Source organism: Xyrauchen texanus, chromosome 2 (assembly GCF_025860055.1).
Source record: "Xyrauchen texanus isolate HMW12.3.18 chromosome 2, RBS_HiC_50CHRs, whole genome shotgun sequence".
Classification (NCBI taxonomy): domain Eukaryota; kingdom Metazoa; phylum Chordata; class Actinopteri; order Cypriniformes; family Catostomidae; genus Xyrauchen; species Xyrauchen texanus.
In genome coordinates this window covers 17506496-17534057 of record NC_068277.1, presented here as the reverse complement: position 1 = coordinate 17534057, position 27562 = coordinate 17506496, and the positions used below count along the sequence as shown (strand labels likewise).

The window sequence follows — 27562 nt, the reverse complement described above, 5'->3', positions numbered from 1 at the left end:
AAATTTTTAATTTTTTTTAATTAAGTCATTTAATGCAAGTGAATGGGGACTAGTCCTTTGAAGCCTTAAAAAAAAAAAAAAATCCATACAACTCCATTGGTCTACAGATCTTCTGAAGAGATCATTTTGGGTGAGGAAAAATTTTAAATCCTTTACTATAAAAGTCACCACACACACACACACGTGAATTATCCCTTTAAGAGGGTCCCTGCAAATTACGATGGGCATGTGACAGAAATCTGGCGTCATTTTGCAATCTAAAACGAAGATTTCCACGTGGCAAATGGTGCTGGTCTTCACTATTTTTATGACTTCTACAAGCTGTAAAACTTTAAATAAAGCAATAGTCAGTTTCAAAATATTTGCTTGCCTTCATCTGGAACTATTTCTAGGAATAATTGTCCGAGATACTACGAAGCCATGGCACTTAAGTAAACTAACTTCAAACTTACCCCAAACATCTCTATGCGTTTCTGGACTCCTTTATAAATTAAAGGGCGACTGACCAAAAGTAAATCTTAATCTGTTTTAAGAAACGGTTGTTTGGCAACTAATACCCCAAACTGAGCCCTGGGCATAAACTCCGTTGTCCTTTGGCAGGTGAAAGACGCGGACACTACCCTGTGCCTGACAAGTCCAGCGTACAGACAACAGCTCGCCAGGATGTTTTAAAGCTTTCACGGATCCCATTCCCGCGGTCTTTTTAAAATATGAATCAGCTGTGAAGCGCCAACGTCAGGACGTGGTTCGAATCAGCCAATCAAGTGCGGAGGCGGTGGAGCGTCAATCTAATTTGAGAGCAGTCTGATGTGACAGTTCATCCATTTACTTCGTTGATGCTTTTGTCTTCTGTGGGAGTTTTGAATGTGATTATTGGTTATTACCGCTGCCCTGTAGCCTCCAGTGGAATAAACATTGGTCTAGTAGCTTGATGGGCGACTTCAAAGGGCAAATTCTGAATATACACATTGACCTGTCTGTATCAATTACCGTATGACACCTTTATTTGTTAATTGAGCGTTTGTCTGTGAAGTGCAGATTGAGGTCTTTGTGAGGCATGGAATTGGGATATAGTCCTACATTTATTCGGTACACGATAAGCAATGGCCAATTAATAGCTTAAAGGGTGTAACCAGACTGATTTTAAAAGGAAACGACCAAAGATAGCCTTAGTCAAATGTATAAACAATATGACAATATACAGTGAGGCGAATTATAGGATATATGGACGGAAGAATCGTGTGCTCTTTTGTTTATTGATTATTATTAATAATACCACTATTTACTGAACATTTGGCGTTTTTTCATCATATTAAGATTACCATCGTATTTATTTATAAATGCAATAAGCCACTCCAGGCCGCAGGCGTCTTGAGATGTTTTAACCCGTTATAGGAATATTCCGGGTTCCATATAAGTTAAGCTTAAGTGACTGCATTTGATAATCACAAAAATACATTTTCACATGGATAAAAACAAAAATCTGGGTTCCAGTGAGGTTCTTACAATGGAAGTGAATGGGACCAATTCGTAAACATGAAACTACTCACTGTTCCAAAAGTATAGCCACATGCCATAAACAATATGCATGTTAACATGATTTTAATAAACTTTTAGGTTGCTTACTAACATTTTCTGTTTTAAGATATAGCCAATTTTACAATTCATTGGCATGACGATGTCAACAAACCCTACAATGAAAACTTTACAGATCAAATAATAATAAAAAAAAGTTTTAACAGAATAATTCATTGGAAGTGCGTTTATAAAATTATAAGATTCACATTTCTGCATTTAAACCCTACAAATATTGTCCCCATTCACTTCCATTTTTGCTTTTTTAAGAAAAGGAGGGTCAAGTCAAAATGATAATATTTTTGGTGTAATCGTTCTAAAAAAATATTGTTTTAGGACCACACAAAAAAAATCTTTATTAATTTTCTTATCACAAGATACATTAAAGGATACAGACACTGAAGTATATAAAAAAAAAAAAAAAGTTTGGTGATTTCAAACAAAGATTTCAAAAATCCTTCACACCCTTAAAATCAACCAGTCTTCCCTCCCTTCCCCCACCCATCCCATTATTCAGAACAATGTTAAAATATTTTTTGCCATGTTTAAAAAAAAAAAAAAAACATTGTGGGGGTACAAAACCACCTTCATAAAAAAACTGGTGAAACTTAGAAAGGGACAGGTTAACATTTATTTAGTGTGCGGTGCACGCTTCATTTGTTTAAGAAACATTACAAAACCCCTAATCGGGGGAAAAGATTTACAATGGATTTTGTGTTGACAAATCTCAAGCCAACAAATCTGCCAAAAAGCCCAACTGTTCAGCTCTACATATCGTCCAATGTTAAGACAAAAATCATAAGGGGGGGGGATATGCATCAGTATCAGCCTTCAGTTGAACCACAAGAAAATCTCATCAAAGAACATTACTCTCATACAAATATCCTTGTTGTTTCATTATCTACAATAACAAACATCTTTCCAGTAGCCCCCAGATTACCATTTTGATTTACCCAAGACATTTACGATGCCAATGTGAGTGTGGCAACATATGCATGGAAAGACATGCAAGTGGTAAACAAATTATGGCTTTGTTCATGATGTAATTTAAGGAAAAGTGTCAATATTGACGTACAAAACAGACCAAACTGATTTTGAGATCAACCAACTTCTAAAACCTCTATAGAGGGATGATCTTGAGAAGCTCTGGGAAACCACTGGGCTCCTCAAACAGGATTGCCTCACATTCAAATAAACATATTTGACACTTTACTAAATCAGAAGCCTTCCCAAGTAATCAAAAGTTTGTACTAAGCTAGAATCCTATAAGACCTTCACATATCACTGAATGGAGTAGTTAAGTTGTAGGATTTTGGGTAAAAAAACAAACAAAAGAAACCCTGCAAAACCAGGAAACTATCCCAGTAAAAAATAAACCCATCCCAGTTGCAGATCTATTGTATAAAGAATAATACATAAATGGAGACCTTTGCTGTATTGCTGTCCATAAGTGTGTTGGAACTGTGCCTGAAAAACTAGAACCACATGTACAAGTCAGATGTGTCCTGATTAGTCCATCATTATCTAGTACAAAAACAAAGCAATTCATCCTCTGGTTTTTGAACACAAACAACCTAAGAAATTAAGAAAAAGTTGGTAAAAAGACGGTTTACTCTCTCATAGAATTTACACCTTCCATATGCACAATAACACACTTTTGAAAAATGCTGTTAATATTAATACAAATAAAGAAAGCTGGAGAAAACAAAAGAAAAGTGTGCTTTTACACCATTTTAGAATGAACATGGTTTGCTTTACATTACAGTTAAAATTATTGGCAATAAAAAAGAAGCAATGGGAAAGGAGAGAATTGAACTCTTAAGCTATAACACTGGGAGTAAAATGCTTTGAAGTCTGGTGTATGCTGGTGTAACAATAAAGGGTTTGTCATCTGTGCATGAGAGTTTTTGTGGGTATATGATTTTGGGCACAACAGAAGACGAGAAGTAGAGAAGAACAGCTGATAATGGCTGGATTTAACGTGCTCTGGCAAAGGATGTGGTCTGTCGGAACATCTCTCAGTCCTCCAACACAATTGGCTCGCTGGTGCTGGAGGGTAAGATGGGTACAGGAAGTGGCCGGGGTGGCAGGGGAAGTTTGACTCTGAGTGGGAGGTGTGGTTTTCTGGCCGCCCGCCTCATCTCTGACTGAGTGAGGTGTTTCCTCAGAGCCCTATATCCCACACACACACACAATTAGTCTGGAGGGAAAAGCAAAAAGTACAAAAATTAAATGCGAGCTCCTGAAACATACCTGGTGTCTTTTGTAGCCACAAACACAACTGGATTAGGTGCATCTCCTTGGCTGACCTTCTGCCTCTTGATGACTGACTGGGTGGCTGCTCTCATTCCAGATGTGAACGGTCTTCCATTGGTGGAGAAAGAATGGCCTCCAACCTGCAGCCAATGAAGATAGCTAAAGACATTAGTCATTAATCTTACAATTCATACAAAATCTATGTTTAAACACTGTCCATTAACACATACTTAGTTTAATCATTTTAAACCATGACTTGCAATATACATAAGTAATATTGGCATTATATTCATGATGTTAGCCAGAGGGGAACTGGCCCCCACAATGAGTCTGGTTTCTCCCAAAGTTATTTTTTTCCCATTAACCAACATCTTATGGAGTTTTGTGTTCATTGCCACAGTCGCCTTCGGGTTGCTCACTGGGGTTATAAATACAATTATTATTTAATTACTTATTTTTAAACACAATTCACAATCATATTTTATCTAATTACACAATGATGACTCATAGACTTTATAGACATTACAGTTGTATTTTCTGTTAATGCCTGATCTTCTGTAAAGCTGCTTTGAAACGATGTGTTGTGAAAGGCGCTATACAAATAAAAATGACGACTTGAAAGTGACTAACACCTTATATCAAGGTGTGCATAATTATTAGGCAGCTTCATTAACTCAGGTAAAATGGTTATAAAAAAAGAAGAATTTAGATTTAAATAGAGATTTAACTAGCACTGAATAGTAACAAATTGTAAAATGCCTTTCAGATGGATGCAACCCTCTTGAAATAGCTAAACTATTGAGGTGTGACCACCGGACAATCAAATGTTTTGTTGCAAATAGTCAACTGGGGATCAAAAAAACGCATGGAGAAGAAAAGGCGCAAATTAACTGCAAAAGACTTTAGAATAATTAAACGTGAAGCTACCATGAACCCATTATCCTCCAGTGCCACCATATTCCAGAACTGCAACCTACTGGGAGTGTCCAGAAGTTCAAGGTGCAAAGTGCTTAGAGACATAGCCAAGGTCAAGAAGGCTGAAACACGATCACCACTGAATAAGACTCACAAGTTGAAGCATCAGATTGGGCAAAGAAATACCTGAAGAGGTTTTATGGACCAATGAAATGAGAGCGACTCTTGATGGACCAGATGGATGGGCCCATGGCTGGATCACTAATGGACACAGGGCACCACTTTGAATCAGGCGCTAGCAAGATGGAGGAGGGGTACTGGTGTGGGCTGCTATCAATATGGATGAGGTAGTTGGACCTTTTCGAGTTGAAGATGGACTGAAACGCAACTCCCAACACCTACTGCCAGTTTCTGGAAAGTACTTTCTTCAAGCAGTGGTACAGGAAGAAGTCCTCAGCATTCAAGTCAGCCATGACACTTATGCAGGACATTGCCCATCACATGCATCCAAGTACTCCACTGATTGGCTCAAAGATGCCCAAATAATGACTTGGCCCCCTTCCTCACCTGACTTAAATCCTATCGATATTTACAGTGAGGGAAGACAATACACCACTTTGAACAGCATTTGGGAGGCTGTGGTTGCCGCTTACACGAAAGTTGAATGAGAACAGATCAAGAAACTGACAGACTTCATGGATGGAAGGCTCATGGATCCTCAGTTGTTGAAAAGAAGGGTGGCTAAATTGGTCACTGAATATTTTTGGAAGGCCAAAAATGTTATCCAATTGTCATTTTTTGCACTTACTCTAAAAATTGAGAATAAACAATTGTGTTGGGATAAATTATTTTTGTAATTTAGTTGCCTAATAATTGTGCACACTAATAGTTGCATAATAATTGTGCACACTTACATATCCCCCTGTGAAAGACAAAACTCACTTTTCCTTTGTTAATCATTCAGGTTTGAGGTTCAATTAAATTTTGGATGGACTGAGAGCATTGTATTTGTTCAACAACAAAATGAATCCTGAGGAATACAATTTGCCTAATAATTGTGCACGCAGTGTAAATTGCCCTCCATAAGTATTTGAACAGTGAGATACATTTTCATAATTTTGTCTCTCTACACCACCACAATGGATTTGAAATGAAGCAACTAATATGTGACTGAAGTGCAAGCTTTAATTTAAATGGAATTTACATCCTAATTGGGTGAACAGTTTAGTAATTACAGCATGTTTCATACAACCCCCCTCCTCTGTTTTTTTTAGGGGATCTAAAGTAATTGGACAAACCAACATAAATCATAAATAATCATTCTTAACATATGAATGAAAATCCTTAGCAGTGAATGACTATCTGAAGTTTGTAACCCATGACCATCACCAAATTCTGGGTTTTCTCCATAGTGATACTTTGCCAGGCCTTTACTTCAGTCTTAAGTTGCTGCTTGTTTGTGGGTCTTTCTGCTTTCAGTTTTGTCTTCAAGTAAACTGCATGTTCAACTGAGTTAAGGTCAGGTGACTGACTAAGCTATTGAAAAATATTCCACTTCTTTGCCTTGCTTTCACAGTACGTTTTGTCCTAAAATAGCGGAAAATATCGCGGCAGTCCCATAGATTTCTTTGGGTGCTACACTGGCAAGGAGATGTCTATATCTATAGAAAAGATGCTTCATTACACTGAATAAACTGCTTTTGAAAAGGAAACAACTCATCACATAATGAATGTAACACTTGTCTGCTAGTCTTCAACATATTTTATACTAAACAATCCTTCTGGAATAAAATATGGAGCTTACTACAATAAAATTGCTGATTTATAAGAAAAGACAGACAATTTTTTGATCGATAGTTGCCAGTTTACGGCTCTCCTAATTAATTTGTATGGTATCCACAAATGGTGACTTACTATCGTAACACCCTAGTTGACCATTACGCACTCTCCAATGTTAAAGCTGAGGTTGTTATTTCTGTATAGATCTCTGGTTTTGGTCACTGTCCATCAGTACTGTGAAGTGCCGTCCTCTCAGTTTTGCAACATTTGGCTAAATCAGAGCAGATAATATAGCCCTAAACACTTCACAATTCATCCTGCAGCTTCTGTCAGCAGTCATATCATTAACAAACACAAGTGACACATTTCCATTGGCTGCCATATATGCCCATGCCATAACACTGCCTCCTCTATGTCTCACAGGTGATGTGGTATGCTTCGATCATGAGCGGTTCCTTTCCTTCTCAATATACTTCTCTACCCATGATTCAGGTACAGGTTCATCTTAATTTTATATGTCCAAAGAAAAGTGTTTCAGAACTTGGCAGGCATTTTATATGCTTTCTGGCCGTCTAATCTAGCCTTCCTATTCTCAAGGCTTACCAGTGGTTTGTCGTAAACCCCATGTATTTACTTTTATAAAGTCTTCTCTTAATTGTAGACATTGACAATGATATGCCACCCTCCTGTAAAGTGAGTTGTCTTCAGTGGTCGTCCAAGCCTTTAGGTGTTGCTGAGCTCACCAGTGTGTTCCTTCTTTATAAGAATGAACCAAATTGTTAATATGGCCACTCCTAAGGTTTCTGTTATTTCTCTAATGGATTGGTTTTATTTTTTCAGCCCAATGATGGACAGATTTACTTGCATTGACAGCTCCCGGGACCCCATAATGAGAGTTTACAGCAACAATTCCACATTTGGAATCAGCTCCAGACCTTTTAATGTAATAAACTGGGAATAGCACACACCTGGCCATGAAACAGCTTCTCAGTCAATTGTCCAATTACTGTTGAGCCACAAAATTATGAAAATTCTCACCTGTCCAAATTCTTATGGAGGGCACTGCATTTTTATTTAGGGGAGATACTCACATTTTCAAAGGGCCTCTTGCCCAGTAGAGCCGATGCGCTCCGTGGCTGGTTGCCCTGGTTACGGTTGATAGGGGTTGGTGCACCTCGAGGGGCTTTGAGTTTCAAAGGAGCTTGAACAGCTGAAAAACAAGCATTATCACTCTGAATATTACCAGACCACCCATGTATTACATTATATATTAGTTATAACAGAGACAAAGTAAAATAAAACTAAAAAGACATGTATTATAACAGAGTATTTGAAAGATTTTGTTTTTAAATAATTAAATTCTTAAAAACCAAGAACATTTTTAAATAGTAATTTGGGCCATAGCCCTTCAGCACTTTATATGTAGACCAGTAAAAACTAATGATAGACAATATATATCTACCAGTCCAATAGATCACTCAGTATGTGTCCATTTTGAGATCGGCATCACCCAATCTCCTTGCACAGTTGGACAAATAACAGGGTTGTTAGTCCTCCTTTGTATAAATTTTAAAATCTTACAACAAAAAATGTTTTTATGTATGGACCTTAGTCAGAACAGTGCCATATTTAATTTTTGACAAGAATGAATAAGATGCTGTGAGTAATAGTAGTCTGTTCAATAGGCTGTCCTGTTTAAGTGGTGTTGATAGTTTAGATGACAACACATTATATCTAGCATCTTTATACAGTGCATGCCATTGTACAGACTGTTTTCATGCATATAAATATGGCATCTACACTGACTAAGGTCTATATTTGAGTAAATATTGTGTAAAAAAAGTGTTCATTTAATTTAAGCTATTTCGTTTGTCTCATTTGCAATCAGTTTGGATCTAGTTATTTTGTGCACATAAAGGTATTTTGCATGCATGGAACTCAGTTTTGTGAAGAAATGTATAATTTCTCAAGGAAGAATTTGTTTTGAGCAAACAAAAGTAAAACTATTTATTCAGATAAAAAAAAAAAAAAAAAATCTTAATTAGTGCTGATGTCCACATTTGCACAGAATTCTAACATCACCGTTTCTCCATTGATTTTGACGCATGCAACATCTAACTGCTCTCTCTCCTCACATTGACTGTGCATGGTCAAAACATTTGACAGCTCGCCTGCTCAACAGGGACAGTGTTACAATGTGTCAGAATTTCAGCCCATCATAGATGAGGGAGTCAATTCCTGCTTAGTTGGCTTGATCATCAATCAGATTGCTAATCAGAACAGGATGAAGAGAAGGGGATAGTTTGTTTTCAAGAAAGATAATGTGTAACATACTATGACCACTTGTAAGTAGTTCATTATTGACTTAAATTTATTCAACATTAAATCGTTTTTTGTCTGTACACTGCCAATAGCCTTACAAGCTAGCTTACTATCTGGCTAGCTCTCTTAGTATGTCCTATATTAGTAAATGCACTGACATAGGTCCTAGCTTGACCTTGTTAGCTAGCACTTTTATATAAGATATTTAATCTCTTCTGTAATAACCTTACATTCCATGGACTAAAAATATCTTGTAATAATAATTAGAGTAAATAAAATGTACACTGAACTTGGAGCACTGTGCCTGTTAGCATTTACATTTATGCATTTGGCAGACGCTTTTATCCAAAGCGACTTAGTGCACTTATTACAGGGACAATCCCCCTGGAGCAACCTGGATTAAGTGTCTTGCTCAAGGACACAATGGTGGTGGCTGTGGGGATCGAACCAGCGACGTTCTGATTACCAGTTATGTGCTTTAGACCACAACGCCGCCACCACCACTGTTAGCCCTTCTGTTACATTTACAGTACACCGTGATGTTCATGGTTGCTACTCAATCACTGAGCACTCATAAGCAGCTCCTAAAAGCTAATCCTGACACAGGAGGCGGGACTTGTCAGAATATGGAGGTAAAAGCAAGCAAGCAGTCTAAAATCCTGAGTGCACGCAGAGAGAGAGAGAGAGTCAGATTTTACACAAGCAAGAAATTATTTGTCAGGGTGCAAGTGTCAGATGTCATCAGAATAGTATCTCCTTGAGCGTAAAGAATTATGGCATAACTATAATGCCAATAATATATCAGAATTATATTGGCAACTTGCACTCTAAATCTGGGCCACTGAAAAACAAATAATGGTCATCCAATATTAAAAACAGATAAAACTATTTATTAGTGGTTCAAAACATAAATCTATTTTGGTATTAATGCTAAAGCCTTACCCAATTCTTTAACTATATTAACAAGGGATGGTCGTGGAATAATGCGGTTCTTCACACCACTCTTCGTCGCTTTTGGAAGCCTTATCATACCTAAGAGTGAAAAAGAGGAAGTCGACCAGTTATTTAGAGATAAACCACACAGTTTCATGTTACTGCATAAAAAAGGCCCATAAACTTTTATAAAACGTCCTCTCCAATAGATGGCAATATGAATAATAGAATAATTGTTATTTAAAAAATTTACTCACACTCTGCTTTGACAGCATTGGCATTAATAGAAGCGTAGGGGCGACGGGCTGCTCGGCGAGACTGCAGGATGTCCTGGCACACCCGACGGGCGATTCGAGTGAGTTTGGTGGTCTGAAGGATGAAGGTCTGACGGTTTTTTGCTAGAAGTTTAGCTCTTCCGGCACTGCTGGTGAATGGGGACATGCCCTGTACTTCCTGGCGGGTCATGTGACCACGTGGAGCCGCGTCCTATTGGAGGAGACAGTCACTGGTCAGTTTGGCAATTTTTCGATTCTGTTTTTAATTCTGATGCATAAACGAGGCAATAAAATAAAAATACATCATTGACTTAATTTCAAATGTTGAAAAAAAACAAAACAAAAACAACAAACAACAAAAAAACAAAAACAAACAGCAGCTTCATTCTGCACCTTACATTTTAAAACATTGCCAATCTGAACATCAAACACCAAAAAAAAACAACAGGGTTCACATACCGTGCCAGCTCTTGCGGCACCCTCTAGTTGGGTGGGGGTCTTCAGACCACCGTACTTCTTCCAGTAAATCCAGCAGGATGCACAGAGTCTGCATTGCATGTTGGGAGGACCCCATGCATACCACTGCTGAGACTGGGCAGCTAGAAGAGCAACAAGCCAAAATAGATGGATAAAATCATTATACTGTACAGCAATATCTGATCTTGCATCCTATCATGGGGCATGTTGGGCAAAATGACTTGAAGGCACTCACTGTGGCAGCTTTCACAGCTGAGGCCTTTCTGGTAGCCGGTGGCCCCGTTTATGCCAGGCTTGTTTCCAGGAGCCATGATCTGGTTGGGGTTGGGTTTGGTGCTGATGGAGAGAACAGTATTGTGAGTCTCAAGCAGCAGACAAAGTTTTAAAAACAAAATAATAATTTGACTCTACAAGACAACATTATCATCAAAAAAATTTATATTTTAAAACATATGCTTGAATGGTTAACAGGGGACTAACTAGCTACTTGTTTTAATTTATGTTCAGATTATTGTTTAAAAGTTAGAGGTTTCACTCTCTAAAGAACATAAGATTCTTGGTTAAAAACAAAAAAATAATGGGACACAAATTTATCAAACTTATTTATGGAAATTGCCACTCACTTTCAGAAAAAGACTGTTTATGCCCAGAATATGCAGAGACACTTAATACTCACTAGGTGGGGATGTACACTTGTTTGAGTTTGCTGTCAGCCTCTGCTGCCTTTAGTCTTTTCTGGAAAGAAACAAAAAGCAAACACATATCTTCAAAAATGTTTTAACAGTTATCTGCATGCAGAAAAATACAAGGAATTTATATTTTTTTTTGGCGTAAATAAAAAAAGATTTTGAAAATGTTTCTGACTTGCTGGATGTAACGATCAGTAGTTTTCCACATGTAGTAGAACTGGACCACACTAGCTAATGACTTCCAGGGCAACTGCAGGACAACAATAAAGAACCATCAAAAACACAAAACCTTGAAAATATATCACACAAATATTTATATTTAAATGTTTTTGACTCACAAAGTCTTGGCGGATGTCGTTAAAGTCTTTGCCGTATTTCTCCAAAGCCTCCTCGAACAGCATGGCCTCTGAGGCGCTCCACTCCTCCATCTCATCTCTGCACAGTACTGGGCCGCCCTGCGGCACCAGTGTGGACATGGCCTTGGCCAGGTCATAGCCATTCTTCTGCAGTGTGTCCATGGCGTGGAACTGTGGACAGGTGGAATAATGTGGTTGTCAGGTATGAAGGTTAACTGAAGCAGAGTTAGATGGTAGTGAATAAATGCAGACTGCTGTTATGTGTGTGATTAAGGAAGAGAGAGTGAGAGAGAGTCAGAGTCACTGCAGGCATGCACATGTCGCCTCCCTTACCAGTGTGATGTCTCTAGATGCTGCAGCTGCACTCATGTGCAAACTGGGCTGGCGAATGGAACTGCTACAGTCTAGTGCACGTGCGAATGTGCCAACGGCTCTAAAATAAACACAGAATAGATGCATTAACATCATTAGTCATGTTACTACACAACAATGTTTAAAGTGGTAAATTATTTTGCCTGAAAAAATAAAAAAGAATTTTAAGGGACAGTTCACCCAAAATGAAAATTCTCTCATCATAAACTCACCCCCATGCCATCCCAGATATGTATGAATTTCCTTATTCTTCTGAACACAAATGAAGATTTTTAAAGAATATCTTAGCTCTCTGTAGGTCCATTCAATGCAGGTGAATGGTGGCCAGAACTTTGAAGGTCCAAAAAGCAGATAAAGGTAGCGTAAAAGTAATCCATAAGACTCCGGTCGTTAAATACACATTTTCAAAAGCAATATGATAGGTGTGGGTGAGAAACAGATCAAATTGTAATTAATTAATTTCTTTTTCCTATATAAATTAGCTTCCTGCCCAGTAGATGGCGATATGTGCAAAAATGCAAATCACCAAAAACCTAAAGAAAAATGTGTAAGTAAATGTGGAGTTTTATAGTAAAAAAGGACAGAAATATTGATCCTTTCTTGTCCACACCCATCACATCGCTTCTGAAGATATAGATTTAACAAGCGAAGTCATATTAATTACATTAATGTTTCCTTTGTGATTTTTGGAGCTTCAGACATCTGGCCACCCTTCACTTGCATTGTATGGAGCAACAGTGCTGAGATATTCTTCTAAAACTCTTTGTGATTAGCAGAAGAAAGAAAGTCATACGCATCTGGGATGGCATGAGGGTGAGTAAATGAGAATTTTAATTTTTGGGTGAATGATCCCTTTAACAGTAGTAATGTACAACAGTTTGTTTTTATGAACAGAACCTGCATCACTAGATCTGAAGTTAACATGCTTTACAAATACTGGCCTTATAGACTTAGAATTTGGAATTGAGCCTAAAAGTGGTGAATTATGTCTAAATTGCTACAGAAACACCATCTTTAAATATAAAATAAAGCACTTGGGATAAAAAAATAGTCAGTTTAAAAGGGAGATACTAACCGTGCCACCACCAGGAACTGGTCAATCTGAGGATCCTTCAACTGGTTATTAGGATCCCAAACCTTCGTCTCAAGCTTCTCCTGCACTCGACTGTCTGATTCACCTGAAAAGACAAGGAAAACATTGCCTTTAATGATCAAAATAAATCCATTTAACTATCAATTTAGAATAATCCCTAAAATGATTAACATGCAGAATGAACATTTGATACTGAATCAGTAGGTTTAACACCTTGTCCTAACTAGGCCTGACACAAAGAGTTTTACGTGTTAAGTAGTTTCTGTCCTAACTCAAAGTGAAATCCTGTGTGAAGCAGCAATACAGTCGATCAGAATAAATTTGATGTTTAATATACAGCTATGTGGAGCTGGCTTTTGGACTAGTGACATTTTATTGTGAGTTGGGCAAAATGTTTTTTCACATGACGCTGTTGATTTTCATGGTTGGTTAGGACTTTGTGTTTAACAACTTGAATTTTCAATGTCAAAAAGGAACATGGAGTTTTTGTGACACAAAGACAAAAAACATTCTGACCTTCAGACAGTTTGTCAGGGATCTCTGCCTGGTATTTGGATCCTACTCTAATCTCTCCCTGGTCTGCCAGCAGGGTCTTCTGTACTGGGTCAAACACCAGAGAGTAGAAGAAACAGTCCTGCAGAACACACACATACCAAACCCAAGTTAGAAAACAAACACTTACAATATTTGCCCATTTGGTTGATAAAACCACAAATGTCTCTGATGTTTACTTGTCTTTCAAGAATTGTATTAGTCTAAATTGCCTTAATGGGTACAAAAACAAAATAAACAAACAAAAAAAGGTTTTGCAAAAAGAAATGGAAGACTAGTTTTAGAAATAAAGATTTTTTTTTTTTACATCATGTTATTTCATGACAATTAAATACAATTTGTAATGCTAAAATATATATATATTTATAATAATTTAAAATCAGTATGACAAATACTACAATTACATATAAATACATTAAAATTCAAATATACCCCTTTTCACATTACAGTAATGAGAATAGGGTGGAAATGTTCTTAACTGAAATAAAAAAGGAAATGAAAAAAAAAACCCTGATTCTTAAAACAAACCTTTTTATTATGCAAATAAATATATTTGATTTCTCTTTTGCTTTTGGTGTGAAATAAGACAGAGACATTTTCTTGGCAGGTTTTGTGAGATTCACCCTAATGGGATTGTCATGTTTGGCTGCTGTCTCAATATCTCGCAAATCATAACATTTGTAAACAGTGTGCTTTTGAACAAGCAAGTGGACACTTACCTCTCTCTCTAGGTAGCTAGTTAAAACATCAGTTTCATTCAAAAGTGTGACGTTGCATTTCCCTCTGTAGAAAAACAATAATCCAAAACATATGACTTTTAACATGAAAGACGTGCATTCAGCAATACAAAGCCTTAAGCCTGAATTCTAAAGTGATTGTGCTTCAGTTCAGAAGTGGCATGAATGTACACACCGTATGTGTGTGGCAGGAAGAGACTCAAACTGTCGAGACAGGAACAGTTCTCTGTGCTTGAGCTGGTGTTTCTGCTGTTCTGATGTTGAAGGTTGCTTGGACTCATCTTCAAAGTCTCCTAAAGCACACACACACAAACAAATATGAGTGCTACTGCATTAGCCTTAATTAGATCTCTTAATTTGAAACGGATTCCTCTCAGAACAAAATAAGTTATTTGAAGAGACGTTGACCTATAAGCTATATTTGATGGAAGGAAATCATTATTCTGTAAGTCACCTCAAAATGATTCGAAAAGACTGCATTCCAAAAAACATACCATGTTTAAATAAGACTTTAATATTTGTATTCAAAAGGCGATGGTGAGATTTTTTTGTTTTAAGTAGATGCTCGTGTGAGGTAGGTGAGGCAGGACTTTATCAGCCTATCTGACTGGACCCTGCATGGAGCCTTAGGAAACCCTGTCAATGAAGGGATCTCAGACCACACCCCTTTCCATTAACCCCTCCTGCCACCCGGTGGCCCTGCCTCCTCCTTTCTCTCCCCTTGGCCAATATGTCCCTGCCAGCTTTACTGGGAAACCCTGTGCAACAAACCTGAGGCGCCCATCCCCCCAACAAGCAACAATCCCCCCCATGCACAAGTACGCATTTAAAAAAACACAAATGCCACAAGCAGATGAGCACTCAAGACCCGTTCAGTAAACACATCATATACACACACCCAAACAGTCTCCTCCACTCAAATGCACACACATATATCTAACACTTTCACTTTTTAACAAAGACACCAGCCAGACAGTGATAACCTAGTGTTAACCCTTTGAGCGCCATGGCCCAGTGGGTCCCATGAAGGCTCTTTTGTTCTGAGAGCACGGGGCGGATGGCAGCTGAGGATAAGCACAGAGGACCCGTTCAGGAGATGGGGGGAAGGAGGAGGAAGGGCAGAAGGTGTAAAGGGGAGGAGGTGATGTAAATGGTACTAAGAGAGTGGGAGCCCTGATGTTGTGTAACCGGACAGTGCTGGTTTGAGGTGAAGGTTATGTACAGTATTAAATGGTTGGCCAAGCAGACTTTGACCTCTCACAACCACATCTAGGGCTGCAACTAAGGATTATTTTGATAATCGTTTAATCTAACGATTATTAGAAAGATTATTCAACTATTCTGCAATTATTGCAACAATTAATCATTAGCTCTTAAATGATTATACAGCTTGTGCCCTAACTTAAATGGTTGTATTAGACGTGCTTACTAAAAATAAAGACAAACCATCTTTTAAAATTACTTAAAAAATCCTATTAACATCAAGTATTCTTGTTTTCCATTTAAAAAAAGTCTAAAAATCCTTAAAACAAGATACATTTACTTGAGAAGCAACATAAGATAGTTAGACTTGCTTTGAGAGAATGTATCTTAAATATAAGTGTATTTTGTATATAAGTGAGCTTTATTTGAACTTTAATAAAGCTATAACGCATTAAATATAACTGAATTAAAGATGTAACGCTGGGGTGTTTTCTTTCAAAGACGCTTGATACGCAAGTATTGCTTCAGCGAAACATCAGCTCCACCCTCACTTATTCAACAACGAGTGCTTCTCTGTTTATTTATTTTGTATTTTTGCATTATAATTCCCTCATACTTAGCAATCTACATCACCTGAAGCTGTTTGGAATGTTTAGAGTGCATCTGGACTGTGAGCATAATGTGAATAATTCTTACTCTCCTTAGTCAGGTGCGGACTGCAGTGCTGCTCTTACATTTCATCATTAGTTTCATAAGATATCATGTTACGTTAAATTATGTCAAACGACTATTCGACAACGGAAATTTAAAGACAATTTTTTTATTGTCGATGTTGCCGATAACGTTGACTAATCGTTTCAGCCCTAACCACAACCAATTTGAAAACTAACTCCTGCCCATTTCGATCCAATAACTTCCTCAACCCCAACCTGACCTCATCTAGCCTAATACAGAGAGTTTACTCACATGCTTTATATAGATATTAAGCATTGCTGCATGTATTTGCATGAAACAACTTTCTGAAACATTGAGACAGCACTCTTGCTGTCTAGACTTGTGTAGATAATCACTGATTATAATGGGAGCAATCTAGTTTTGTTGTTGCCTGCAATGTAGGTTGGGTTCAAGTCTTTCCTTTATGACTTTTAAGTAGGCCCAAAGAACTCTGCAAGTTTTCCATCTGTGTAAAATATATATCTTTCTAGTGCTCTCTGAATGTAGGAAAATGTTAATTGTTTTGTTTATATGACTGTAGTTTAATCAGGAGGAGCCTGATCAAAAGAATCTGTAAATACCCAACTTAGTCACAGTCAGAATATTTCAAATTTAGCTATATCAAAATTAGGTTAGGTAAATTAGGTATTTCTTCCACAGAGGTTTCTGTTGTTAATATCATAATTTGCATCTGCATCCCAAACTCTGAATCAGTGCTGTACTGTCAAATGTGCATTTCAATGCACATAATATGTAATATTATTTGCATGGTTGCTTCCAAAGCAGGTGCTGGTGCCACATTTTCAAAGGACCCTTTGAGGGCACAAATAAACTCTGATGTGGCCCAGGCTGAAATTGAGTTTGACACCCCTGTTTTAATCGATTATTTGACCAACACATGTTAATACGGGTCCGGTGTTGCAGGCTTGTGGACCTGTACACAACAGCACCACTGCTGAAGAAAATCCTAGGGGAAACAATTAAATTTTCAAATTTAGTCTGCAGATCTACCCTCAAAATCAGCATAGACAATGTAAAAAGAGTCCCAATTCCATCTGGGTCTATTTATGGGTTACAAAACATGGAGTCCTGAAAAAGAGAATGATCTTTATAAAGATTCAGGCAGCAGAATGTGCCATCACCTTATTTGCTTTTACATTCAAATTAAATACTTAAAATGCATGAAATCTAATGCTATAATTTGACATTATTTGGCTTATTTATACATTGGAAAACTCATTGATACTCTTCTGTGCTTCTGAAATGCCTGTCAAAACGATGACGTTTTAGTGCAAATGATCATTCTACATAGTAAAACTTCAGCTAAGGTGTCATAAAGAGATGTGGAAATCAAGAGGAGAATTGAATTGAAACAGTGGGGTACTTACTTGCATTGCTATCTGCCAGTGTGTTCAGGTTGGCAGATATATCTCTCCGCCTGAAGAGACAAACCACCTTGGCTTCTACATTTCCATTGGCCGTCTGGTGGAAGAAACAGTTCAACAAAATGAAGAACCAGCGAAAGATCTCTCTCAACACTCTATACAAAAAGGATGTGTCATCTTGAGTGGAATCCCTTAAATACACTTCTGGCCACCTTCTCTATAAAACCTTTGAATCAGGTACCAAGCTATAACCGTCTTCATGCACTTGCAGAAGACAGGAAAGTAAAACTAAACTGATTTCTATCAAGTCAGATAGAGTGGGCTTGAATGAAATTGCCTATGATTTAGCTAAAACTGGAACAATATGATATAGTAAAAAGTTGGGAACCATCTTTCCCATCAATGCCTAATGGATTAAGAGCTGTGTATATGTAAGACAGCAATAACTAGCATATGCAAGTGCAAAAAATGTTTATTCACACATTTATACTTCAACACAGACATCACTTCCTTTAGTTTAACAGTTCTGCCGAGCTCCATAGCCCTTCAAAATGAGGTTACATAAAACATTTTAATCCCTGTTTAAGGAAACAGTCCTGTGTCATTCTCTGCATTATATAAGAGTCTCTTATGGCTGGATTTTCATCTCAAACAGCCCAGCATGTATCTGTAGACAACAGCATGATGTTTGAGCATTAACAATGCAAAACAGAGGGGGGGCAGGTGAACAGAGAGAGTGTTCCACTGCTAGGAGTGACAATGCATTAGCAGGGCACTGGCGTATGCCAATCACCGATTTCATCTCCCATCTCCATATAGTTTAAATCTCTGCACATGCACATGTTTGATCAATGATAGGTGGAGGTAAAAATCCCCAACCAATCACAGATAGTCTGACTCTATGCAGTATGAACGTCATGTATGCCGGAGTCATGTTGGTCAAAAACAGCTCAAGGCCAAATGAAAGCAACTGAATATATAAATGCATGCAAAAAACAAATCTGTTCATAAACCAAAAATGTTACTTTGTATTATCATTGATGGAAGCTCCAAAACTCACCTTATTGAGCTCTTCTATTCGGCGGATCAGATACGGATTGCTGGAAGAGTTTTCAAAATACACATAATCTGTGGTAGACAAAGAAACCATTTATAAGGACAGAGCTCTGAGTTTCACTTCTAAACATAGTTTACATTTAATGCAGAAATAACTGCAAGTTGTTACAAATAATGTGTGGATTGGTCAAATTTGCATACATTTTTTAATTGCAATACTACAACAAAGTTTACATTTGAATGATCCCGATATTGATTCTTAAAATCCCAAGATCAATCTATTACTTTTAAAGTTTACTTCTGTAAACTTTAGTAAAACTTAACTTTAGTCAAATTTACAACAGTTTTGGTTGTGTTTATTATAATTGTTAAATAAATAGCATCTGAATGGCAACAATTTCGGCCCTGTTGTTAATTTTTTTATTTTATATTTTCTTCAAGTTAGAAGGTTCCCTTTATAATCTACAGCACTAGCTGAGAGATAATTTATTTCATATATAAGCAAATTGGACATTGTAACTGAAATATACTTAAAATGAGTCACAATCATATATCGGAATTGCATCAAATCGGGAAATCTGTATCGACACCCAGCCCTACGGAGTAGTGTAAAAGATGAGTATGTTACATAACTGCACATTGAAATCCATTTACATTTCAGCATTGTTTATGTAATTTGTGACTCATCAATGAAATTAATGTATTGTAAAATCAGATCTGACAGTTTCCAACAGAAAATTTGCTCTTCTTAAACACTGGCTATTTAGTGAAAGATTTCATTTCATACGCTTTTACCTACATGAAAATGTGAAATGATTTATAAAGTCTAAAATCTTCGATGCTATTATGCAGAGGGTGATGTGAGCTTCGGTGTGGGTCAATACTGAAAGAACATACGATGAGACACGGTCAACAGTGTGTACACAACACCATTTCAGTTATGCAATCATTTTCTCTTCTGCTCTGAGCTGGTCGGCTCTGGATGTTCTATGATCTTTGATCAGGCTAACGCTTTCTTTTCTCGCCTCTGCTCAGCCATGTTCTTAAGCTGTGCCGCTAGGGATAAATCAAAATGGAGGTTTCTCTCCCAAGTTCATGAGCTTCATCAATCAGAGAGACAGTGAGGAGAGGCTGGGCTGCATGGATCAATAATTTCCCTCATGGAGAAACAATGTCTGGCCATCTGCTCTTCAAGCAGGGCTATGCTGTTAGTTAGCACATAGCATCTGGTGTTTAGAGACACATACAGTAAAAATCCTCTGAGGCTTGGAGATACTGGAAGTGACAGAAACTGCAGACAAACTCAACTTATGGTCCTAACATAGAGGCTAAAGTATAGACCTTATTCACAGTAGTAGAATCTTTGATTTATGACATGAATAAAAATGAGGCTGTGAAGGATATACTTACAATCTTTTCAATGGTTTCCACTGTATAAAGCTCCTAGATCAAATCTTCAACAAATCTTTCAAAATCGTAAAAATTTTAAACAACTCATGTTATCTTAAGTTTTATGTCTACTGACATTTTTTGGAAAGATGCTTTTTTCCTCCCAATGTTCTGTTAGCAGAACAATCCCAAAAAACTTTAAACAACTGTCCAACACATTGAAAAGAATATAAGTCTATCCCTCACAGCCTCATTGTTAGTCCCATCAAACATTAAAGATAGCATTACTGTGAATAAGGTCCATGTTGTAGCTTCTTCATCCATCAAATGCACTGCGAAGAAAAGGTATGAAGTGAGCCATGTCAAAAAACAGGTGAAGAAGCGATCAAATTATTGGGTGTATAGACGCTTCGGCCACAGAACTTTAGGATGCACAATACTGGCTTCTCTCTTTCCAAAATGCACATGACCAGAACTGTCTATCTGGGTTACTAGACAAGTAGCCTATCCTCTTTGCATCTTTATTATACACTCACTAACCTGGTTTCCATCCTCTTTTCTCGCTATTTTGTTATAAGTGAAAATGTTTGGGAAATTTGCCATCTTCTACGTTTTCCATTCAAATGGCCTTTTATTGATAAACACGGTGATGACGTCACGCATACATTTATTTTTTTATTTATTTTTTTTTAAATCGCATATGTTTTGGTTTATCGCAAAATAAATCTGCACTTAAGCCAGTTCCATACAGAAAGGTGCATTTATCGCTAATTGTGTACCTTTTGCCTCCCAGATGTCCCTAATATCCCCCCAAGTTTTGGTAAAATGCCGTCAAAATGCAATGCACATTTTTTGAATAAGCTCAGCAAACGCAATCAGAGGAAAAGAGGGTAAGATTTAAAATATTTAAAAGTCTTAATGTTCAAAAGCTCATTTTCTGAAAGTGAACTCAGCATTGGAATAGTTCCGATTGTTTATAGTCTTAAGTGTAGAACATTCTTTTTTCATCTACAGAACGTGGTAAAGCTAATTTAAGTTTGTGTAAAGAAAAGACAATTTTATAGGCCTAACAATATAATTTTTTTCATTTGGTAATTAATTATCTTAATTTAATGCATTTGGTAATATATTAATTTAATACAGGGAATTTTTAAATTTTTCAAAATCTAAACAATAATTTTATAGAATTGGGCTATGTTAGTGTTCCAAAAAAGCCCACTGAAGCTTTTCTCATAGTATTGTGTATTTATTTGTAATATGAAACATCTTTGTGCACAGAAATTATATGTTTTTTGTATTGTGGGCTAATTCCATGACTACCGTCTATTATTTTGAATGGTGTGAAAAAGTAACATTAATAAATATATGGATGGCTACTATTAAATTCAGTTGCCATTACATTCTTCTCTGTGCACTTATCGATGTGAATGATAAGAGATATTTGTATTGGCACTCCTGGAATTGTCGTGTTTGCAGCATCGGATCTGTGCAGGAATGCCGTTAAGATCATTCCATAACCACGTACAATAAATTGGCTTTCAAGGATGTATACCATCGTCATGATTAGCACAGGCTAACGATTGGGGTAAATTCTGTCTTGTGACTACATTTTCGCATTAATGGCAATTTTCTCGACAAAAGTTTTTTCCAACAAGTTTGCATTGACATAATAGTAAACGAAAAAATATTATGACGTCACTCGAGACATTTTAGCGATAATTTGCATTTCCATCAGCTTTATTTTGATGCGCTAAAACATATATATTTACATTTACACTTTCTTTTTTTTTTTATTTCAAAGTTGACGTTTAAAAAATAAATTCTAAACAGTCAAAATAGTCTCTACAAAACTGCACAGTGGGTCCAGAGGCGGCCAAAGCAGTGGGGTCTGCGGGATCTTTTACCAATTTTACCGTCTTTTACCGTTTATCAATTGAAAATGAATATTAAAAGATCATCTGTTTGTTCTGAAACATAGTGACAGCAGTCCAGTATTTGTTGGAATATTTTTACATTAAAATGAAATATTTTTTATATTTCTTTAGATTCAGATACCAAAGTATGGGGCATAGAAGCCCTTGTGACTGTGGAATTATGCTGAATGAGGGTTCAGGGGTGCCCTGAGAGAAAATTTAGAAAACCTTTAAAAAAAAAATTAAAAACATTTGTATATTTTCATTAAAGTGAGAGACTAGTCTACAAACTAGTAATTTTAGTCTTTCCTTATACATTCCAGGCATCTAATTAATTTTCACAAAATTAGAACAGAAATCGATTTGTTTATTATTAAATGCTCGTAACATGATGATTAATAAAGATACATTTAGAAGGGGAAAACGTTATGGTCTAAAAGGTGCTTTGAAACCATGTCCATGCAGGGAAAAGAGGCAACGTGTGTGGAGCGGGACAGGGCAGAAATTATGCATGTTTGTTGCTAGAGAACAATATTTAAGATTACAGCGCAGTATGCAGATCAGAGCTGTTGTTCTGTCGCACTCTTCACTAGAGACGATGAGAGGGCGCAACCGTTGTAATGAAGTCTTACGGTGCGGATGGAATCAACCCGGTGTCCGACGTAACCTAATTGTTAGCAAGGCAGCTAGCATTAGCAAGTTCATCCAGTCTGACCCTACGTTACCACTGGCACGTTGTAAGCGAAGCTGAGAGCGTTTTCAAATCATTCCTATAAAAGCAGAGCATCATGCTCGCAAAGTGGATCGTAGGATTGGCAGCGGTGCGGAGTAAGCTCTCTCCTAGCGCTGTGAGTGCCTTTGAGCGGATTTCGTCCGCCCAAGTGGAAACGCAGCCTGAGAAAGCCGAACTGCTTGTTTTAGCGACATGCAGTAAATATAGAAAATTCCTCAAAAGCTTATCGTGGATTTTCTTTATCGTGAATTATATCGATAACCCACGTTTTACCGCCCAGCCCTTTTGATAATTGTTTTCCCCATTCTAATGGTTGATGTGAACATTAACTGAAGCTCCTAACGTACCTGCATGATTTTATGCATTGCACTGCTACCATATGATTGGCTGATTAGATAATTGCATAAATAATTAAGTGTACAGGTGTTCCTAATAAAGTGCTCACTGACTATGTCTCAATGAACACTGTGATAACCACAATGTAAGCTTCATCAAACCAAGACAGTCTCAATTATAGAACGGGTTTAAAAAAATAAATATATAAACACTTCAGCTCTCTCTTGCTTGCCAAACTAAGAGAGCTTATCACCTCCCCATTTTTGGTGCTTTTTAAGTTCATAATGATACTTTACATTTGCTTAGTCAAAAGCATGGTAACAAACATTATGTTGGGAAACAAATAACGAAGCCACATTTCAATGAGCACTTCAGTTGCATCATTACACGTTTTGTTCCAAAACTCCCCATTTGGCCAAGCAGGTGCCAACAGACATTACAACAGTCAAGCTTAAAAGGACCCACTTGTAGTGGATTGATAATTATTTGTAAATAATTTTCTGCTGTTAACACTTATACTCTTGATTCATGAAAACCAGTCCTCATTTCTACACCTGATAGCATGGCCTTATTCACTGCTAAAAAATTTGTCAGAGCATTCTATGACATGACACATTTTATATTGCATGACGAGGGTACAACACTCACTCGAACATAACATCTGGTCTGTTACCATATTTGTTTTTTACAATTAACCACTGAGCAGTGCATCATGCAGAATGCCATGTTTGCATGAGAGCAATGTTAAAAATTAGAGTTCATCTAGCACTTCAGTAACAGATATTTATAAGAATTCATATCAATTAATACCATCAATGTGTATTCAAAGCTCAGCTTGTATTCAAGGACCATTTGTGAGCAACATCTGAATCAGTCACAGTTGGTATGGTTTACGACCACAGAACTGAAGGTGGATGAAGGTGAAAAGCAGGGATGTGACAGACCTTGAGGCCAAAATAGGAGGTCAAGCTCAATGACCAGCATAGTAAAAATGTGGATACTGTTGTTTAAAGGGATAGTTCACCCAAAAATGAAAATTCTATCATCATTTACTCACCCTCACACCATCCCAGAAGTGTATGACTTCCTTTCTTCTGCTAAACACAAAGATTTTTAGAAGAATATTTCAGCTCTGTAGGTCCATACAATACAAGTGAATTTTAATCAGGCCTTTGAAGCTCCAAAATGGAGATAAAGTCAGCATATAAGTAATCCATAAGTGGTTTAAACCATATCTTCTGAAGAGATCCAGTTGGGTTTTGTTTGAGAATGTACCAAAATGACACATTTTTCACTGTACAGCTTGTCATTGCAGTCTCTAGGCACGATCATAATTTTGAGCTTGATTACACTTTCTAGTGCTTCACACATGTAGAGTGCTAGATGGCATTAGGAAGTGTAATCTAGTTTGACATCACAATCGCCAAGGAGACAGCTGTTAAGATATACAATGAAAAAGGAGTTACATTTTGGTCTGTTTTCACACAAAACCAACAGAATCACTTCAGAAGACATGGATTAAATCACTGGAGCTTGTTTATGATTATGGAGCCTTTATCTCTTGTTCCCATCCGTTGTATGGACCTAAGAGCTGAAAAATTCTTCTAAAAATCTTCTTGTGTTCAGCAGAAGAAAAAAGTCATACGCATCTGGGATGGCATGAGGATGAGTAAATGTAAAGAGAATTTACGTTTTTATGTGAACTATATGCAATGATAATCATCCTCCTAAAAACGTTAACAAAAAAAAAAAAAGAAAAAAAAGTGAGATGCAGCAGACGTTTCCTTTCAACTGAGTCCTGACTCATATAATCTGTAATCCATTTTGACAAGCGTGTAATAAGTGAGTTTTTGCCTCCCAGAACTAAAATAAAGAAATAAGCAGCATCTGCTAAGGCAAGACGGCCTGATTGCTGTGACCTATTTACGGTCGATTCCCGGATATAAGAAAATGAAAACAGCATGATGTGCATGGTGACCATTTTACGGTACGGTCAGAGCTGTCAAACCACATGTAATGCTTTTAGGTAAAATTGACGTTACAGTAAGACGCAAATTCAAAACATCACTGCATCTGTCTGGAAGCAGAAGCTCAGACATGACAGTGTACATAAGTACGAAGATGTACAGGCGTATGTCTGCTGTAATAATACGTGCCTGACAGGGTATTTCCACAGACAAAAAGCTGCAGCGATTTTATCAGATCACATCTTATCTTTACACACTATATGCGAATGTATACACTTGCGTTTCCAATAGCATAACGCTTACTGCAAGCATTGTGCTTTAGATCTTTTACACGAACAAGCAAAATTGAAAAGGTCGCAGTAATTTCTTGATATCCGTAAATACAGGCAATGTTTGGAGTTTTCCCCCCAAACATGTGACAAAGCTGAAATACTTTGCATCTCATACGGTCTCATACACTCCTTACACAGAATGGCACGCCAGGTAACGTAAATAACAGAAACCTGAATGAAAGTCAAAAAAGTGAGTAGAAAGCATAATAAGTGAATAAACAAACATTTTAAAGTGACAGACAAGTCCCCTTCATAACTAGCTCATTTGCTTGCGGCGGCTAATCATTTAACGCGTCTATAACTTATAGTCTACGGCAAAAACTATGTACAAGAGAACGTGTTAATGACCCCCTGCGAGTTTGAACAGCTATATGATTTTAAAAAAATTAAAGTAAACTTTAACGCATATGTAAATAACAAAAAATTCGTTAACCCAAAAGCAGCCGAAATGAAACTAGCCTAGCTCGCTTAGCAACGGGATTTCGCTCATTGGATCCAAGGCGGAAACAGCCGCTCGCGCTAATGCTAATGCTAAGCCCAATGCTAGTGTTAGCGGCAACAATAATACTCACCTCCAACTCGATACATGTTGGCCGCCATTCTCTCACTCCCCTAAACAATCACAATAACAAATGTTTCCCTTGTTGTGTGGGCAAAAATGTGTATCCAAAAAGCGGCGCCGTTTATTTATATTCTCGCCTGAATTGGCGTACTTCCCCCCGTCGCGAGACAAAGCCGGGACCCGGCACGGCGCTGCCGTTCTGGCGGGTAAAAGTTTAAAGTTTCCGCTGCAATGTTTCTCCGGATGAGAAAAAAAAAATTGCGTCTTTGTTTCGGCGCGCTCAGACTTTCACGCATTCACACAAGCATGCACACACGAGCCCTTGATAGCCAGCCTGTCTCTCTTTCTCTCTCACTCCACTCTTCCTCCTATCCTCCGCTCCCTGCTTCATCCTCCTCTTCTTCACCTCCGCTCTGTTTCACTCACCCCCAACGTCATCTTCGGAAGTTCATAACGTCACATCGAATTCGAGTAAACTCCCGCGAAACAGAAACTTCAGCGCTTTCATTGGCAATATAAATGTCGTAGGTCTACTGAAAGGTTTTCACAACGTCCTATGCAACACACTATCACAAGTATTATTGGGTACGTATAGGTAATCTAATATGGACGGTATTTGGATATAATTGAAGGGTTAATTTGATGATTCAACATAATTTTTCCAGCAAAGAACTGAAGAGGAATGTACAATATATGCATTTCAGTTATCTTAAAGGTATATTTCGACCAAAAATTAAAATTCTCTCATCATTTATCCACCCTCATGCCATTCCAGATGTGTATGACTTTTTCTTCTGCTGAACACAAACGACGATATACAGAAGAATATTTCAGCTCTGTAGGTCCTCACAGTGCAAGTGAATGGGTACCAAAAATTTGAAGCTCCAAAATGCACAAAGGCAGCATAAAAGTAATCCATAAGACTCCAGTGGTTAAATCTTTGAGTGTTTCTCAATTCTAAGAACACTGGACTTGCATTCTCGTGGAGACCGATCTTGTCAAGCCACCTTGGAAGAACAAACTTGGAAGGACGATGTAGAACGCATCTATTGCGAGCTTTGAGATGTGCTGCGATCTTCCCGCAATTAACCATCACAGCACATTTGAAGCCAGTGAGAGAACTTATGGGATTATCACACACCAGTGACAGCATTATTGTCATCACACCATTGAGGTTTAGCAGGACTAGTTACACGTTAAAATAATGAAGTCTGTAAACACTAGTTTCATCCATGTGTTTATTACTATATTAATATAATGCCCAACAGAACAACAAATGTTGACGGAGTATAACGACTCTCATGAGCAGTCAGACTTTTGCGAGTTTACAGCAGGAAACGCTTGAGGTAAAACCACTGATATATGATATAGTTGGGAAAAACACAATGATAAATGTCCTTTTTCTGCCACCGTAGCACTGGGTTTTTGTCCACAAGTCAACATCTGATGAATCCTTGATAGTTTTCCTTTTCAAGAACACATTCAGGTAGTACTTGCATTCTTGAGGATTGGAAGCGATATATTTCTGGTGAGAAACAGTCAAAAAGATCAATATTTAAGTCTGTTTTTACCAAAAAATGTCCTACCTTCCTATGCACAGAGAATTCAAATCACAGAAAAACAAAAGAAGAAGAATGTGAA

General features: G+C 37.5%; 1 protein-coding gene across 1 annotated transcript; it reads right to left on the bottom strand.

Annotated features, from left to right (window-relative positions):
* Positions 1 to 1917: 1917 nt before the first annotated feature.
* On the bottom strand, positions 1918 to 26305 carry mta2 (metastasis associated 1 family, member 2). The gene is made up of 18 exons (XM_052144936.1): positions 25932 to 26305; positions 18694 to 18761; positions 17637 to 17730; positions 14507 to 14624; positions 14314 to 14377; positions 13559 to 13676; positions 13025 to 13127; positions 11911 to 12010; positions 11560 to 11748; positions 11397 to 11471; positions 11209 to 11267; positions 10768 to 10868; positions 10515 to 10654; positions 10038 to 10266; positions 9790 to 9879; positions 7617 to 7735; positions 3829 to 3971; positions 1918 to 3747 (listed from the first exon to the last, which is right to left on the bottom strand). Exons 1-18 carry the CDS (start codon positions 25957 to 25959, stop codon positions 3594 to 3596), a joined length of 1992 nt encoding a protein of 663 aa, XP_052000896.1. The 5' UTR covers positions 25960 to 26305; the 3' UTR covers positions 1918 to 3593.
* Between the last annotated feature and the right edge of the window lie 1257 nt (positions 26306 to 27562).

Bases quoted from the DNA above. Each gene is read 5' to 3' on its own strand.
- mta2 (XM_052144936.1), bottom strand. From the start codon at position 25,959: ATGGCGGCCAACATGTATCGAGTTGGAG. The intron at 13,677-14,313 runs GTAAGTGTCCAC...TGTGTTCTGCAG, and splicing joins CTAGCTACCTAGAGAGAGAG to GACTGTTTCTTCTACTCTCT. The intron at 13,128-13,558 runs GTCAGAATGTTT...TTGTCTTTTCAG, and splicing joins CCCTGACAAACTGTCTGAAG to GTGAATCAGACAGTCGAGTG.